At 37.4% G+C, this 19,418-nt stretch overlaps 1 protein-coding gene across 1 annotated transcript; it reads right to left on the bottom strand.

Annotated features, from left to right (window-relative positions):
* Positions 1–946: 946 nt before the first annotated feature.
* Positions 947–12,460, bottom strand: LOC134661068 (succinate dehydrogenase [ubiquinone] flavoprotein subunit 2, mitochondrial-like). Its single transcript, XM_063516969.1, has 13 exons — positions 12,260–12,460; positions 11,704–11,777; positions 10,000–10,172; positions 7,471–7,626; positions 7,090–7,247; positions 6,390–6,554; positions 5,914–6,113; positions 5,189–5,383; positions 3,487–3,631; positions 2,388–2,515; positions 1,856–1,963; positions 1,362–1,527; positions 947–1,061 (listed from the first exon to the last, which is right to left on the bottom strand). Exons 1-12 carry the CDS (start codon positions 12,273–12,275, stop codon positions 1,375–1,377), a joined length of 1,671 nt encoding a protein of 556 aa, XP_063373039.1. The 5' UTR covers positions 12,276–12,460; the 3' UTR covers positions 947–1,061; positions 1,362–1,374.
* Positions 12,461–19,418: the final 6,958 nt, after the last annotated feature.

The following is a 19,418-nucleotide window of genomic DNA, read 5'->3' on the forward strand; positions in this document are numbered from 1 at the left end:
CTCGTAATTATGGCACTTGAAACTTTCGATATATGCACGGGAAGTGCTATTTCCCGGACTAGTTCGGGAAAGTAGCACCATATGTACCTACTGTAAATATTTTTATAGCGCCTTTACCGCTACCTGTCAGCTCGGGACACTATGTCAGACCATCGTGCGAGTCTAAAGCTTACCTATAAGTTCATACAGACAGATATATACTTTAGAGTTAAAGTGGCGTAATCGTCATAATATCCAGGTATATTATTCATGAACTATTTAACTTCACTTTCCATGCGCTCGTGTACAATATTATCTTCCACAAGGAGCTCTAATTTAAACAAATTGCTTTGTCGAACACCCGTCTAGAACAAAGCATCAATTTGATTAATTGACAGGCGCCTCAGCAGATTGATTTGATGCAACACCTGGCCGGGCAGGGCGCGGCCGCCGCGCACGCTCCAACCCCTCGGGCCGCATACTCTCTGTTACTTACAACCCTTACGAGACACCTCGCCACACGTCACCCGTTATGACTCTCACTCACAACCCACAACTACGCCGCTTAGTATAAACGGTGTGCTACGGTCGAGTACGGAATGTTTTGCGAATAGTAGAAAAAAAAAATCTAGCGCGTTGCTATACATGACATATTTTGCGAAAAACGTGCTTGACGTGTTTGAGTGCACCAGACATCAAAGACAATAGAATAAGTACGCACTTCAGTATTCCGTAAGTTTATATTTCACTAATCATCAGTCGTCAAATTAAGTATGAATTACTGATCTAAATGTTATTTTAAGCCAGTACAAAAACAACAAGTTTTAGTTTCGAGCTAGTTTAATTAACAATTTGAAGTAAAATTAATCCTTCACTTTTATATTCGAATGAAAAGTGTCTCGGCAAAGAACATTATGTACCTACTTATGTAATTCGTGAAAACCGATATCTTAATCAGTTTTAAGTAACATAACGACTGTATAATAGTCATGTATAAGTAATATTCACATTTCAGATCTCATTTGTCGGGGAGTACGGAACCACGAATATTTGTCAATTACCTACGACGAAGTGTCCCGGTCCTATGGTCAGTATCATAGAGAAAAAAATACATAGAGTGCTCACTCCATACATCAGTTTTAGTACCAAAAAGACTATTATCATTTAGCATCGAGTAGCGGAACTATCAGTACTGCTACTTGACAATAGATGTAGCACCGACCGGAAAGTCTTATGCTGTTGAGATAAGACTTTCCGGTCGGTGCTACATCTATTGTCAAGTAGCAGTACTGATAGTTCCGCTACTCGATGCTAGATGTAGACACTGAAATTAATAGTCTGAACTGATGTATGGAGTGAGCACTCTTGTCTTACTATATTACTCTATGTCAGTATTCAATAGACGCGCGGCACCGGCGGCACCCAGTCCACCTCGTTGTCCAGCGTCGTGTCGATGACAGGCCTGTAGGAGATGTTCACGTTACCCGAACACAAGTCCAAAGTGGTGAACGTGTGTTTCCGCCAATGCTCCTCTATAGGCTTCTTTGTCTGGAACAATTACAGTTGAAAATGATAGAAAACGTTTAAAAAACCAAAACATACAAACATTTAGGGAGAGCTCAGCGGTCTCTCTCTATACAAACCAATACAAACTCTCTTAACACTGCGCTTGTTGTACCTACTTACCTCTTTAGATTTGCAATCATTCGCAAGTTACAGCCACCGTCATGGTAAGTATTTAAAAATACATTGAAAACCCATTTTCATAGTCCCTTAAAATTAAATTGACCCAACTGTATGTCTATATCTAGCTAGGTTGTTAGCGAAGTAGTCTCGAGTCTCGTTTGATCGCCCTTCAAGTGTGGATAGTGCCTACCTGGCCACTAGTGTCCGTGCTGTAATCGAGCTCGTCCAGCCTCTTGGGGAAATCGTCTCGAAAGTGCGCCCCGCGGCTCTCAACACGGTTCCGGGCCGCTGCTACCACCTGCACGGTCAACGGATATAAATTAAATTACTTATAATTATATAAAAAGCAAATAGGTATGTAAGAACGCTGCCCCCGCCACCCCTAGAGAATAAAATGTCTAACTAATAAGAACTACAATACCTGATACTGACTATGTATTAACAGTATAACGGCCATATCCGAACTTTAAGATACGTCAAATACTAGAGATTGAAACGATATGGAATGGATATGTCAGTGTCAAACAAGTGTCAAAAGTGACGTTTCTACAAACAAACGCGTCACTTTTGACACTTGTTTGACACTGACATATCCAACCCATATCGTTTCAATCAGTATTTGACGTATCTTAAAGTTCGAATATGGCTGTAAGTGTCTCGGCATAGGTAGCTGTAAACTTATACTTGTGTTTGTTTGAATAAAGAATAAAGACCGGTCTGACCTGAACCGCTAGTTGCAACATGTTCTGTAGTTCCAAGGTTTCGACCACGTCGCTATTCCAGTTGCATCCTCTATCCCTTACGTATATATTCCCGAATGCGCAGTACCATTCTAGGATCTCTTTTTGAGCTGCAATTAATTAGATAGTGTTTATATAAGTACAGGATATTTCATCGAAATAGGGTAAGGTAGGAAACAAAAAAACTATAAGAGATAGACTGCCGTATTCGAACTTCAAGATATTCACAAGAGACGACACGTATTAGATCCATTCGAGATACGTTATAGTTTAGATTTCAACTAGTTCTCTTTTGCAGCGCAATTCGGGCAACCCATGTCACTTTTACGTTAGATAGTGTTAGATATCTATTGGATATGAATTGGATCTCGATGTCATATCTTGTGGACATCGTTCAAGAGTATCTCCAGAATCGCGGAAATGTCAAATTTGACAGGTTAGATCTTAAACATATCGTTATCGTATCTTGGTGATGTCTAAAAGATATCGAATAGATGTCTATTTCAAAATCCGAATCGGGCCCAGAGTCTGTGCGGAAAGAGAAGTCCAATACATTCTACAACTCTTCTCTTTCCGCACAGACTATAGTTAAAAGTACCCGGTGATAATAAATATGTCACATAGGTCTTTGGAAAGACGCAATTGGCTGTGTACGATGATTTCTGAACACAGGCATAAATAGAGAAATAAGCTTAGCGTGCTCACTGCTGTACTGTAGAGACCCCATTTAGAATTTTAGACGGATCAACAACTTGCATGCGATCTTTGTAACATTTCGGTATTTGGTCGATCGACTGAATTCATTGTGGTCTGTAGTTAGCAATGTATCGAATTTAGGTACACATCAGTTCAAAAGAAATGGCGCCGAATGTCCATGATAATATTGACAGATCTATTTAATTCACAGCTTAAAGGCTCTAAATAACTAAAGTTTGCTCTTAAGGGCACATTTAGACAAAGCGAGAACACGCATGCGTTGTACGTAACCAACAGTCCGCAATGTAACTAAAATCGCATGCGAGTTCACGCGCCGTCTAAATCAGCCCTAATACAGGAATACGTTGATAAAATTATCAAATACCTTCATCCAATAAACTTTGGGTGCGGAATACACCACATTTATGCTGCATAGTAAGTCTCATTTTCGATCTCAATTCATGCGGTCCCAAAGTGCCGGCTGCCGATCTGATTTTATCATAGTTGTCTAAGGTTACATCACACAAGTCCTGAAAGGACCGATTGTTAATTTACCTAAATTGTGTTTTATTTGAAATGATTTATTTATATTTCAATATTTGTTTACATAAGTCCTGATAAATATTCACTGACTAAAGTATAAATTACTACTAAAGTTAACGGCGCATAAAAACAATATAAAAAGATTATTAGGACTCATTTAGACGGCGCGCGAACTCGTATACGGTTTTAGTTACATTGCGGACCATTGAGGTTACATCAATTCAGTCGACCGATCAAATGACGCAATGTAATGAAACTCGCATGCGAGTTCTCGCCCCGTGTAAATGAGCCCTTAGGGCTGATTTAGACGGCGCGCGAACTCGCATGCGATTTTAGTTACATTGCGGACTGTTGGTTACGTCCAATTCAACCGACCGATCAAAACCCGCAATGTAATGAAACTCGCATGCGAGTTCTCGCATCGTCTAAATGAGCCCTTAGGGACGTCACGAAATACTGACAAAAGTTTCCAAATTACAAAATCCCCACTTGGAATTTTTTTGCAAACTTGTGGTATAAAAATATACAAAAGTATAGGAATCGAAATTTCCCATTTCCAAAATTATAGTTTCATTTGTTTCCTGTTGTTTATTCCTGAAGTTTCCGAGAAAAAAAAATCAACATTATGTAAACTTTCCGCAACTTACACTTCTGCAATCACGAAGTTAGAAAATAGATATGATCATAATTAATTACATATCATAAATAATCATAATTATATCAAGTTCCAGCATGGAATAGTAATTAGATACATTGTTGATACTTAAATTATTGAGTACATATACTGGATCAACCAAATCTTGTCAGTAGTAAAAGGCGGCAAATTTGACAAATCGCGGGTTAGCAACACTGTGTTCGAATAATTCCAAAATCGCGTGTCATCTGTGTGTTATCTGTGGAATGTGGATCATGAATGACAGCCATCATCTTATTGTTTACATTCTGAATCGTTTTTATTTCAAGAGAAATTTCTGCGGTCACCATTAAATACCAAGATTATGCATGACCTCAAGCAAAGCTAAGGTGCCTACATTGTACAATCATGCTCGTTGACGGTAAACATTACTAAAATTTGAGGTTATGATAATTCACTCGAACTGACGTATGAAGGACGGAAAAATAATCACGTTTTGGTTCGATGTACATTGCTGCTTTTCTTAGCGCAATTCTGCTCTTGGAGTGTTACATGGTGTTACCCTACTTTAATTTGCAGTACATAGCTACTGACAAGATTTGCTTGACGCACTATATGTGCGAAGTTGGCGGTGGGGGAAATGCAAGTGGCACCAACGCACGACTTGGTACAAAAAGAACTTCCGTGGGATGACATCTTCATACTATTTGGCAGCTGCCAACTAAGCAATATGTTCCACACCCACTAGGCCGGCGCCATGCACGGGGCGAATAGTCTCGAAAACAAATTGAAAATATCCACAGAATTAAGTACCTTAGTCCGTAATATTTAGAAAATATTAAGCATGGGTACTTCGTAGTACTTATGTTTTAATATCTAATTAGAATTGCTAGTTAAAAGCTAAACTCACGTCCTTTAAGTCTGGCTGCTTGTCTCCGGGCACTGCTATTTTCGCAATGTTGTTCCCTATAGCCCTGCCAAACACCACGATGTCAAGGATGGAGTTTGCACCGAGTCGGTTGGCCCCGTGGCAGTTACTGACTGCCTCACCGGCCCCGTGTAGGCCCGGCACTACGACGTCGCAACCGTTATTATGGTTGATCACCTGATCGTATAGATAGAAAATTGGATTTAATGTTTACTACCACCAACGACCTAACCACGTTTTGTGACTATGCATTGATATTAGCAAATTAAAAAATACATTTACTTATAGTACATATGGGGCTACTTTTCCGCACTAGTGCGTAAAATAGCACTTTTCGTGCGATGTCGAAACTTTAAAGTGCCATATGTACTGTAAAACGTTGTTCGATACACGTGCGAATAGGTAATTCGCAACTCGTGTCGATTTAAAACACTCCCTTCGGTCGTGTTTTAATTTATCACCACTCGTTTCGAATTTCCTCTTTTTCGCACTTGTATCGAAAATAACTATTATTTATGCGTTACCGACGTACCGCGGACACTTAGCTGCAAGGACTTAACTGTGTTTTCCCCTAGACAAAAACAAAATGACAGTACTTTTAGTTCTGGCTTTAGTTCTGACACGGGTACAATATATTTTTAAAAGTAGTCGCGTGTTGCTACCGTTCTCTTTAGTGAACAATATTGATATTTGAATTGGACAGTCACCTCTCCTTTGTAGTTAATAGGTATTCCTCCCATGGTGTAGTGTACAGTGGGCAGCACGGGCACCGGTTCCTTGTACACGTCCGCCCCAGTGAAGGTCTTGGCTGTCTCCGCGATGCCTGGCAGCCGCTTCTTGATGGTCTCCGCCCCGAGATGGTGGAGCTGGAGGTAGATATGATCTTTCTTGGGTCCTACTCCGCGACCTACATTACAAAATCGTGCGTAAGAGTCACGAACTTGCTTCTGCTACCCAAAAGGTTGTAGTTTATAACAAGTAATTTATGAGCATCAGCCGGGCTAGCACATGATTGGCGCGACAGTATCTCGCGGCTAGATAGACTACCCGGCCTGTCGCGTCAATAATGTGTGCTAGGCCTACAGCGCCGTAATTCATAAACTGTTACAATTCGGTATTCTGATACATATTTTTCTTTGAAAATTGTCTAAAAATTAAGTGCTATATATTTTTCTCTAATTACCTTCACGCAATTCCGTAGCCATTGACCTGGAAACAACATCTCTACTGGCTAGATCTTTGGCATTTGGTGCATATTTTTCCATAAAACGAGTGCCCTCGCTGTTCACGAGGTAGCCACCTTCGCCACGAGAACCTTCGGTCATGAGACAACCCGATCCGTACATACCTGAACATACAAACCTGCTATAACGGCATTATTTTGGTATCCAGACCTGGAGCCAGGCAAAGCCCGAGTAGGCGGTGTCATTAATATACATATGTATAAAGACAACTCATGATACTGCGATATGTAGGTACAAGATGAGCGAATCATTCGCATGTGCATCGCGATGATAGGGGAAAATTTTCGCTACACACTATTGGTTGTCTATTGAACGCGAACCAGTGAAACACCGGTTCACGAATTGATGATAATGATGATCATTAAAAATGGGTTGTTTCCACGCAAACTATTTATTGCAAGGATACAATTCAATGTCATTATTATCGATCACCGATAACGTAGGTTCGAATTGAGTTGATCATTTTTTTTATGCCTAATTATGAGTGACACTTTTAGTCTTCAGAATATATGATTGGTGGAACTTCTATGTATACTTGCAACAAAAAAATTGTGAAGCAATCAATTCAAAGTTATATTATAATGTGAATTGTCTTCATAGCCGTACAGTAAAGCATCGAAAGATGAATTGTAACGATACCAGTGGGATGGAACTGAATAAACTCCATGTCCTGTAGCGGGAGGCCGAGGCGCGTGACCATGGCGCAGCCGTCGCCCGTGCAGGTGTGCGCGGCCGTGCACGAGAAGAACATGCGCGGGTACCCGCCTGTTGCTATCACCGTGTTCTTTGCCTGAAACCTGCACAAAAAATTCAATGTACACCAGTTTAACCTGCATATCGTCGCTATACTTACTCAACCTCATATCTGCAACAATCATTTGATGGAAATGTCGCTTTTCTTTCATTCGGAATACGGGTGTTTTTGTCATCAAATGAGTGTTGCAGATACGAGGTTGAGTAAGTATAGCGGCGATATGACAGGCTTCACGACAAACAAAGATATCGGTGACAGCTAAATACCTGTGTATACTGGAATCGTCCATGTCTATGGCAATGGCGCCAACGACAGCGCCGTCCTGGTACAGCAAGTCCAACACGAAAAACTCCGAGAACAGGTTGATGTTACTGAACTGAGTGCTGTAGCCGTACAGCGTATGGAGAAGCGCGTGGCCCGTGCTGTGGCACAATAGATACGAGTACATGCTAGTGTCCGTAGTGTGAGTAGTTTCTTATAAATTACATAACACTGAAGTAGCCCCGCGAGTAGTAGTAGTAGTACTTGCATAAATGTGTCGGAAATTCGCAGCCTAAAATGACAGGGTTGTATGTAACATATACATAATAGGTATCCTAGTAGCAAAATTTGACAGTTCGAAAAAAGAAACTGATTTGTTTAGTAGTCAAATACCAACAACATGATTAAAAGTATCCCATGTCCTTTCACGGAACTCGAACTATTTAAATTATTTGCATCTAAATCCGCTCAGTAAGCGTGAATATCGGCGTTTTATGAATATGCCTCAGAATTTTATGACCTGGGGATTATTTTTTAAACTAGTATTGGCACCCAAAAGAAAAGCATGAGTACTTATAGTTTTTTTGTTCCTATTTACTGACAAATTGATTTGACCAACTTTATTATTCAGATCACGTCAACGCTAACGCCAGTGCTGCCACAATACTATTTGCGCTCAAGGGAGGGACTTGCACGGAAAGATACAATAGTTAAGTTACCCCATACCACCCCACAGATGGCGCTAAAGTGGAGGGATGGTATGGCATCAACTATATAGTTGATCAAGCGTTACATAGATGGCGCGCGGTTATATAAATAAATAACTGAACTGAGAAGACGTATTTGTCTAACCTGATTGTCAGAAGACTGTGAATTATGCATATACTTTATGTAAACAAAATTTGATGTATAGTCCGTCAACCAAATCTTGTCAGTAGCAATGTAAAGCAAACTAAAGTAGGGCAACACTCAAAGAGCAGTATTGCGCTAAGAAAAGCAGCAATGTACATCGAACCAAAATATTTTTTTTCCGCTGAGCGCGCCCTGCGTACGTCAATTCAAATTGTCACTCGCGGTTTATTGAAAAAATTTGAAACGGACGGACAATAAATTTAAAAGCGATGTTAAAACAATGTTAATCAAAATGATGAACAAATTTGAAGATATCAAAAACAACTCCCTAATCGTAGTGCTTATATTCTCTTTGTTCCCTATCTATGTCTTCTAAGTTTACTAAAATAAAATCATATCAAAATGCAGAAAATTAGATAGTGCATATATTTGTTATTTACAATATAATATGCCACTTGTTAATGTAAATTAGTGTACTCTTCTGGATGAATATGACATACCTGTGTAATTTTTTTGATTGGTATATATTGTACAAGGATTACATATTAAAAATAAAACAACTGATATTTGGGTGTTTATTTAATTTAAAGGTAAATAAGATAAGAGTCACTTTAGCTTACACTATAATTCAGGTCATTAATTGAAAAAATATAATGAAGTTACCAATGTTACCGGGTCACTTCAACCAAGCATAATACTCTGTAGTATTCTATTGCATCTTTGTAAATAGTCACAACTGATTGCTGAAAATATTAGACATGTGGGCCTATGGACGGTTTCCAGGACACAATTTATGGTCTTGTTGGATAGATTTAGGCATACGTTTTAATTTTATTTATGCCTTTTAACCCTAAAACAAAAAAACTGAACATAATCTTAAAAGTTCGAAAGAGTTCTTCCAGTATGTACTTGTCATAACCTCAATTTTTAGTAATGTTTACCATCAACAAGCATGATTGTACATTGTAGGCCCCTTAGCTTTGCTTATTCTTATTTAATGTATTGGTATTTAATGGTGACAGCAGAAATATCTCTTGAAACAGAAACGATTCAGAATGAAAACCAAATGAAAAAAAATAAGGTGACGGCTGTCGTTCACGATCCACATTCCACAGATAAAACACAGATGACACGCATTTTGTAATTATTCGAACACAGTGTTGCTAACCCGCGATTTTTCAAATTTGCCGCCTTTTACTACTGACAAGATTTGGTTGACGGACTTTATATACAGAATACCATACGATCTGACTACGACATATATATATATATATATAAGTATGTGTATGTATTGTATATGTATTTTTATTTCGTTTATTTTTATTTGCATGGTAATTTGTCTGTTTTCGATGTATTTAGTGATAGGTTTCTTTCACTGCATTTGCAACACCTACTGACATAATATGTAAATTTATTAATTTCCGCTACCCAAAGGTTGTCTGGAAAAGATCGCTTTTTAGCGATAAGACCGCCTGTTGTTTACCTCTGTTTGTATTTCTGTTTTATTCGTATTGTCTTCTTTTATTGAGGTGTGCAATAAAGAGTATTTGTATTGTATTGTATTGTAATACCACATATTAACAAGTCCTTCCTACTGACAGCAGTGCTGACACTAGGTACTAGATTGTACTTAGGTAATACTTTATATAGTAAATAAACATTCAAAAACGTATGATACTTACCGGTCTTCTGCAGCGCAGGTTCTTTTTGCCACTTTCTTGCCCATGTGTGTGGTGCCACCTCCAAATTGTCTCTGATATATTTTGCCGTCCGCCGTCCTCGAAAATGGCATCCCCATATTTTCCAATTCATATACAGCGAAAGGTGCCTCGCGAGTAAGATAATGGATTGAATCCTGTTTTCGAATATTGCTAGTTTAAAAGTTATTTATGTTATTATTACACTAGACTATTAGGTACTATAACTATACATACCTACTTACAGTGAGTAAATCCAATACGGGCGATAAATTAAACCAGTCGTAGGGCCCGATTCGGATTTTGAAATAGACATCTACCAGATATCTTTTAGACGTCACCAAGATACTATATCGATATGTTTAAGATCTAACCTGTCAAATTTGACATCTCTGCGATTCTGGAGATACTCTTGAACGATTTCCACAAGATATGACTCAGAGATCCAATTCACATCTAATAGATATCTAACACTATCTAACGTAAAAGTTACATTGGTTGCCCGAATTGAGCTGCAAAAGAGAACTAGTTGAAATCTAAACTATAACATATCTCTTGTGAATATCTTGAAGTTCGAATACGACAGTTAGAATTTACCCGTGTGAACATTACTTAAGAAAAAATCGTTTGTATTTAATCTGTCATTTTGACTTCGGGAGAAAGGGATAAAACATTATTTTGACTAAATCAGGCCCGTAAAGTTTAATGAATAAGGGGGTAAGTGTGTACTCGTACATATTAGGTATTTACTATCTATCAATTGCTAATTTTTAGTACTTTTTCTTAAATTGATGTTTACTGTTATTAAATGTGTTTACTGTTACTAAATATTAAATATGTCTGTGAAATTTATTGTACAGCAAAACTGCAAAATTGCATGAACACATTATGAAAGGGATTCATTCATAAATTGGCCATGCACTTTTGCAATTGGGTGAACACATCACAAATACGGTGCACTGCGCGAGCGCAGCCGTAGCTCGAGTATAGCGGGGTGGCGAATGAGGCGAGGGATCGTAGCGTGCGCTACGCGTCCCTACGCGTACTCTGCTCAAGAAGTTTAGAACTTTTATTATCACCTCTACAAATATTAAACAGGGCTATTGAGTCACTGCCGTATTCGAACTTCAAGATATTCACAAGAGACGACACGTACTAGATCCATTTTAGATACGTTATAGTTTAGATTTCAACTAGTTCTCTTTTGCAGCGCAATTCGGGCAACCAATGTCACTTTTACGTTAGATAGAGTTAGGTATCTATTAAATGTGAATTGGATCTCTAAGCCATATCTTGTGGAAATCGTTCAAGAGTATTTCCAGAATCTCGCAAATGTCAAATTTGACAGGTTAAATCTTAAACATATTGTTATCCTATCTTGGCGATGTCTAAAAGATATCTAACAGATGTCTATTTCAAAATCCGAATCGGGCCGTCAGCCATTTTACGCCTAGCCTCAAGATATGGAAGGTTGGGTTTTTTAAGAGCAATGTAGGACTGTTTTACCTGTCAGTCTATGGAATCGGTTTTCACCTCAGGAACCGCGCTTTTGTACCAATTCAATGGCAATGGCTGTCATTTATTATACTTGGGATTCCATATTACGGAAGCACTCGAGATTGATGGTTTTATGATAACCGCAGAGGTGCGGAATGCGCTAAGTAGTGGAATAAACTATGGGCTCCTAACCTGATCGCCTAACCAGTCAGAACCTTTGACTGTGTCATAAAAGTGCCAGCGCCAGTCGTCTTCGTGCATGCTGCCTGAAAATGTAAAAACACTAGGTTACGACTCGTAACTTACGATTTTAGGTCCTGTTATCTCGTTACCATGATGGCCAAGCCACATGAGTTTGTGAAGTTAGGGCTTGTAGAGTTAGAAGCTTGGCTCTACAAGAGATCTGATAACTTTTTGACAGTGCGAGCCTTATGGTTTCGTCTTGGCATCATTTTAAATGAAAATATTTTTGGTGGGATTTCACCTCCATTTGTAAGTATGTTGTTTTATGACAATCTTCCATCTCCTAATTTATAGGGTTGGGGGTAATTTACTGTTAAATAATCCTGAAATACGTATCTGAGGGCATATTTTATACAATCTGCTTTTTACTGATTCCCCATACAAACTTCCACCCCCTTTTCCCCCTAACGGCCTTTTCCACCTCCTTCTCACCCTTACATTGCGTTTAAAGGAGTTTAGGCGTTACGGAGTTTTCCCATACGTGTAAATACATTTCAAAAGTTACCTATGGCTGCATTCATCCCACCCTGTGCAGCTATAGTATGCGACCTGGTCGGGAAGAGCTTGGATACCAGGGCCACAGAGAACTTGGCCTGTGCGAGGCCGACGGCGGCGCGAAGACCGGCGCCGCCCGCGCCGATCACCAGGCAGTCGTGCTTGTGATGCTGTATTGTTGTTTGAGTGCGACTTAACCATGGCCCTCCTACAACAATATGAACGATTTCGCTCATCACTTTGCTCTCTCTTCGATTATTCTGGCAAGTTAACTTTGTCCGTTAAAAAAGGCGGCAAATTCAAAAATGTTGGCGTGTAGTGGCACTGACCGTACAGTCGAATTAATAATTATGTATAGGTACATTTCTTCACCTTAATACATTGCTATAAGGTGAAAAATTAAGGAACTCGACTGTAATGAGTAGAAAACTTTAACTACCTATACTTGGTCAACCAGATCTTGACAGTAAAAAAAGGCGGCAAAGTTGAAAAATGTAGGCGCGAAGGGATATCGTCCCATAGAAAATTTGAATTTCGCGCCTTTTTTTTACTGATAAGATTTGATTGACCAGCTATACTTACATTTACTTTTTTTTTACTTCTTTTAAAATATGGCTTTCACCACATCTATGATCTATGATGATTTTGCCAATATCAAAGTGTGCTCGTAGAGCATGTCTTTGTTCGGTAGTTATAGTTGCTCAAGCCTATTTGTCAGTAAATAAGAACAAAAAAAAAACTATACTCATTCATTTTATTTTGGGTGCTAGTACTAATGTAAGACAAAGATAGTATGATTCTCTCTGTCTATGTTTGAAATGATCAGTCCTTTGACAAACTATACTTTGTGTGCTCATATATACAGACTTATAATAGTTATAATATATCATCATGAATATTATTGAGTATCTTTACCTGTAGGTAATATTTGTAATCGAAGACGATCCTTTAAGATGTTTAAATATATCTGCGAATAACAGAAAAGGGTATTAAAGCATCCTACCCTAACATAACTACTTGTTACCAAGTTACAAGAAAAAAAAAACATACCTGTGTCTTCCACATTATTGTTTAAGATATTATAAACTAAATTCAATAAAAAAACTGTTTTGTTACTGATAAATATAAGTTTTATATTTCTCAATTCTCAATAAATAACAAAGGTATAAGGTAATAAATATTTACTTTGACTGCCAAAGCAATTTTGACGATTGATGTCATTTTTTATGTATTCCCTAGTATCTTTTATAATTTTATGCCAGTAATCTTAGTCACAAAGTAGAGAGTTAAGGTAGGTATATACCGTTACACATAAGCAGTCTGGCGAAAGCTTGGCGAAAGTCTCCTTATAAAAATCGTTGTATGAAGTTTAAGCTAGCTGGTATGGCGGATATATATATCTTGCTCTAACAGCGGCATCCCTTTCTCACTTACCTTCACATCCGCCATTGTCCGCCATGATTTATGTTTACTGTTCGCCGGGCTTTTTGAATCGTGCATTTTTGTTTAAAATCTGTTGATATTTACTGATTTGACGTAACAGTTACGACCATAACTTGGTTTGAGCCCGTGAATGTGTACCTATTATGTGATCTAAAGCAAATATGCACTACAAAACGTGTGAGATTTGCGGTTTAAAAGCCGGTCGTGTTGGTGGTTGGTGGTCAAAAACGAACATTTATGGCTAAATTTCCATTGGATGAAGATAGGTAAGTTCAAAAATCTATTTGTTTTTCTACATAAAACACATAACGCATGTTTCTTTAGAAATTAAAAGAAATTCTGGAATAAAATAATATCATTGTAAAAGTTAGTGCGGTAAGTACCCAGATAATATCGATATTTTTTCTAACCAGTTCTTAGGTCCATGTTATTGAAAAATGTTTTGGTTTCCCTTGCCATGGGTATATATAAATAGAAAGAGACGAGCAAAAACACTACTTGACTAAAATAACCCGAGTATAATATCTTTCTATTAATATCGAAAAAAATTGCTCCTTTCCAGGTGTAAAAGATGGGTTCAAGTGACGGGTAATGAAGATTTAGGTAGCCTATGTGCCTATTGAAAATCAAGCAACCATGACTGACCAACTGCTGAGGCGACTAAGCCTCTTATTAATCAGAAACGAATGCCGAATTAAAAATAGATCTTTCGCGGAATTAGAAGACCCTTTAGTAGACACTGTAAAAAAAGGTCAACAACAGGGTATATCAAAGTAGTAAATATTATTTTAAAAGATCTAATAAAATTAATTAATTAAAAAGAAAACTGTTGTTATCATTTATTACAATGATACTTTTCGTAACTTCTAAGTAAAAAATTTGTAGTTACGAAAAGTACTTATTGCGAAAGTTTAATAATTAGTCTAAAAGCAACGCATTTTTTTTTTCAAATTAACGATATCGATAAAAATATCTAACAGTGTGTGAAGCACATCCCTTTTTGTTGCTCATGTTGGCAGCAGTGCCGTCCACACCTGCTGTCATCAAGCTGTCATAATTTCTGTCCTATTGGTACAGGATTCTAGCATACGCTTCATACTACTCAGAATTTCAGGTGGCTAGTATGGAAGTCCCGTCTCTTAAAACGTAGTGATTATATTCTCTTTGGTTACTAGCATGAACGAAAAAGCTAACTAATAGCCAGGGGTCGGACAAAAAGTGCCGATGACGTAAAAATGACGTAATGTTGCACACAGGATGATGTTTGAGTTTGTATTTAAACTTCCGTGTGACATGTAGTAACAAAGTAGTATTAATGAAGTAACAAAATAATCGTAAATAAATCCATGGAATTAATAATACAGGTGGTAGGGTGATGTAGTGAATAAAATAAATTTCTTCGTTGGTATATCTTGATTAGGGCTTGCAATTCGAATATTCGAATATTCGAATTTGTCGAATATTCGACCTGTTTTGATATTCGAATATTCGGCCGCTCAGGTTTCGGTTATTCGAATATTTTTTATTACTATAAAAAAATCTATGTCATCCGCTGTAGTTACAGTTTCTGTGTGTTTTACGGGTATTTACAGTAAATGAGGAACGGTAGGTGCCCAAATACGAAGGAAATAATATTTTTACTGTATTCCTCTCGATAGACTTCGTGAATACAGTGAAACCTAACTCAATTTAAAAGAAAACGAAATCAAAAAGTATGTTATTTTTACGGTGCGTAAGTTTTAAGTTAAAGGGTCATTCTGTTTATTCAGTACATACGTTAACGCGCTACGTCGCGCAAAAATACGCTACGTTAAGCGAATTTTTGAAGTCTAAACCTTGCCACTTATCGCAATTCTCAAATTTAATCATACCAAACCTGCCCAATTTGGTAATCTAACCATGCACCTTTAGCTGACGAATAATCCACCCAGTATACAACTAACTTTTTCCCTTAAATATTCCAATATTATATAATTAGCCGACCATTAGGAATAATAACTTGCCAAAACAAATAAAGTCAATAAAGATTCAAAATACAATGAAATTAAAGGCCTTTTTACAGGCCTCTGAGTGATTACAAGTTAATTTAAATCGGAAAATAATTACCCACTAAAAAAAATCTTACATACCTAGGTGTTTGGATGGTTAAAGTTATATTATTTCACGCAACGACGCATTTATAATAAGTTTTATCTAGAAATATTAAATACGTCTAATTTTGGCGTTTTACTTGTTTTTATAAATGTGGGCATCTTATAAATAGTAGGATGATAAAATCTAGTCAATTAAGTGGATTTCTGCCAAATATCATTAGTTTTAGCAATATGTGGAAAAAGCTTTTGAATAAAACGATAATAAACCGATTTGTCGTTCCTTTTCTTATTTTTTATAATATTCGAATAATTATTCGAATATTCGAATACGTCGTCAGAAAAAGTCGAATATTCGAATATCTGAAAGTTTCGAATATTTGCAAGCCCTAATCTTGATTACAGCAAGACCAGTATACGTGTTTGTCACGTACCTCCAAAAACGGAAAATTGCCACAATATTCGAGTACAGATGACATTTTAGAGCGTTTTCTTATACATTAGTAAATATACATTTTAGCTAAATATAATCGTGAAGATACAATAGCTAAACAATAACGAAGTCAATTTATTGTTCATCTGATTGACAATGTCTGACACATTGTCAAAAACGTACTTACTCATTTCAAGTGGCGATATCGTTTAATAAAGAGGTTGATAAATGATAAGTGATAATTGTTTATGAAAATCAAAAATACTGTTTGAAATCTATAAGTGGTTTGACGTCATCCGCACTTTTTGTCCGACCCCTGCTAATAGCACTCCTAATAGCATGTGTGTTTAGGACGTGCCACTTTTAAGCATGCTTTTTAGTGGCAAATAGCAAATATAAACAGTTTATAAGCATACCTACATGTCCTTTATACGTCATAATTTCTTGCACTTCCTAATATACTTACTGCGTGTGCTAACAAATCGTTGCCGACTTTTCGTTGTCTAACTCTATGCAGCTATTGCAGAGCATGTGTAATAGTACCTTTAACTGAGTAGAAGTGGAGTGTAGTGTAGAGGAAGTGAGTTTAATGTCAATCTTTTGACAAGTTTAATGTCAACTTTAAGTGTAATGTCAATGCTGCCATTAAAGTTACATATAATTAATATAAACCTTATCGATTTAAGTATTTGCTTGAAATGTATTAATTTTTAAATTTTCCAAATTAAAGTAACCATATGCACAGACTCTAACCGTTTTATTAAACCGAGACCAACAAATATTTCAAGGTAAGAAATCTTTTAATCTGTGACCCATGACGCCCATGACGCAAATGGTGATACATTTAGGTAAGTATAATAATTATATGAAGGCTCATGTTTACTACTACAGAGGGCGATTCCAAGTGAAATCAACAAATTGGAATTAAAAGTCACAGACTCTAACTGATAAGTTAGGATTTTTGTTTCTTTTTGAAAACAAAGCAATGTTTCTTTTATAGTCCGTTCGGAAAGAGAAGAGTCGTAAGTATAATAATTATATGAAGGCTCATGTTTACTACTACACAGGGCGATTCCAAGTGAAATCAACAAATTGGAATTAAAAGTCACAGACTCTAACTGATAAGTTAGGATTTTTGTTTCTTTTTGAAAACAAAGGAATGTTTCTTTTATAGTCCGTTCGGAAAGAGAAGAGTCGTGGAATCTCCATATCTCCATTATTTAGAGTACTTTCCCTCCGTGGTATTAAAAAATTCCATCCTGTATACCTCATGTCGTTGTATGTGCAAAGTCTCATTACAAACTCCGTTTGTATGGGACGCTCCAGGTTTAGTTACAAATAGTTATTAACTAGCTGTTTGCCCGCGACTTTGTTAGCATGGAATCAAGGTTCCTCCTAAGGTTACACAACTTATTGGCAGAATTGCATCCGACTACCGGGTACCGATCGATTGTGAGACTGGCGAGAGTGAGAGCTGCGACGGTTGTTTACTATTGATATACTTACTACAATCGTAGACTCGGGGCGTTTCATCCGAAAAATACTGTATTAGATCAAGAAACGTCGCTAATTAAATTTAATTTCAATTCGATTTTACCAAGCTTATTTATCGTCTTCTAAAACTTCTGTGTCTACTTTAAGTGTCCCTGCCGTGCGTATCTGACATCACATCACCCATTGAGGGATCACAGCAAGAGGGGCGAGGCCGATTAGTGCAACGCATGCGCCCTTGGACGGCCATGCGTTTATTATAGGGTTGTGCTCGTTCCGTGATCTGTTTGTAGCAGCTAGCTATAATTTAACACGGATCGCTTAATATTTCTGCGATGTGAGAAGAATTATTTTACGATTCAGAGATTTTTATTTAGATTGCGCTGTTAAAGTTTCACATCTCTTGATTAACATCATTTGTTCAATTCCACATATCGATGCATACGTAGCTTAATATAAAAATGGCACAAAAAATTAAGCAAATTGTATATCTCAGCTTTAGACATTACCGTGTTTAAATCTTTACATGAATCTATGTTGAAGATTTTAGAAAGCGGTCTTAAGATCTATATTGCTTTTTCGATTCTGAATTGAATTAGAAGGGGTCTTTCCCATCACTAACTCGCCCCTAGGCTAAGCGGTCACGCAACGATACTTACGTTGGTTTCTTCTCTGAGCGAAGCCAAAAGATAATAGTGCCTTAACCAGTGATATCAAGCCAGAATGTAGTGCTGGAAATGTAGGATTGTCTACCGTCGTTCAGTCGTTAAGGTAGGTAACCTCACTTTTACCCGCATTAGGGAACCGCTTCAATCGATACCGCGCAGTGAAGTTGTCGAGAGTGAGAGGGCTACTCACTCGCGTTTCAGATTGTCAAACCAAACAGATTTAACAGAGATCGTGCCAGTGCGACCCAAAAGATTACACCCACTATGCAGTCTTGATTTGTCGAATATGTTTATCTATTAACAACAACGGGAAACCACAGATGGAAACCCCATAAAGGAAGTAAAGGTAGGCAACAATTATTTTGTATTACAGCGAGACTTATTTAAAGAATTGCATGGAATAAAAGTTAATAGTAGAATTTGGGAATACTTTGTCAAACGTACTTGAATGCCTGTACAGCGTGTAGAGGGCACTCTACAAAATTTATACCTAACTTTTTAGGTTATAGGGCAAAGACCTGGGTATTTCTTCTTGGCGTGTGAATTTTTCACTAGTGTTAAATAGCCTCTTAACATGGCGACGACTTTTGTTTTAGTCAACAGTAAATAAAGTGAAAAGTGGCACCACCCCACCATTGGATCAATTCCAAAAATCCGTACAAAGTTATAGTAGTCATTTACAATAAATTTGGTAATAAGTGGGTAGGTACTTTTTTATACCGTTCCAAGTTGTATTTTACTTCAGGTCTGTTCTTACACTGTTAGACAGGTATTTAGGTCATAACAAATACCTAGAGAAACTAGCCCTCAGAGCTCTACTAAAAATGCGATCGCGATCTGCTTTGTAGAAAAGTACAAGTTACAAGTTAGGTATGACATTACGAAAGGTATTTTTATATACTTGCCTACCATTAAATTCATAACAGCGAGGTTGTTTGATTAATTTGCTGTGGAAAATATCGAACAAGTAGGTACAATTTAATTTAATTTTTGAACTCATTTAAAAATAATCTTTAATAGAAAAAAAACGACTTCTCTAACTAC

The sequence above is a fragment of the Cydia amplana genome, chromosome Z (assembly GCF_948474715.1).
Source record: "Cydia amplana chromosome Z, ilCydAmpl1.1, whole genome shotgun sequence".
NCBI lineage: Eukaryota > Metazoa > Arthropoda > Insecta > Lepidoptera > Tortricidae > Cydia > Cydia amplana.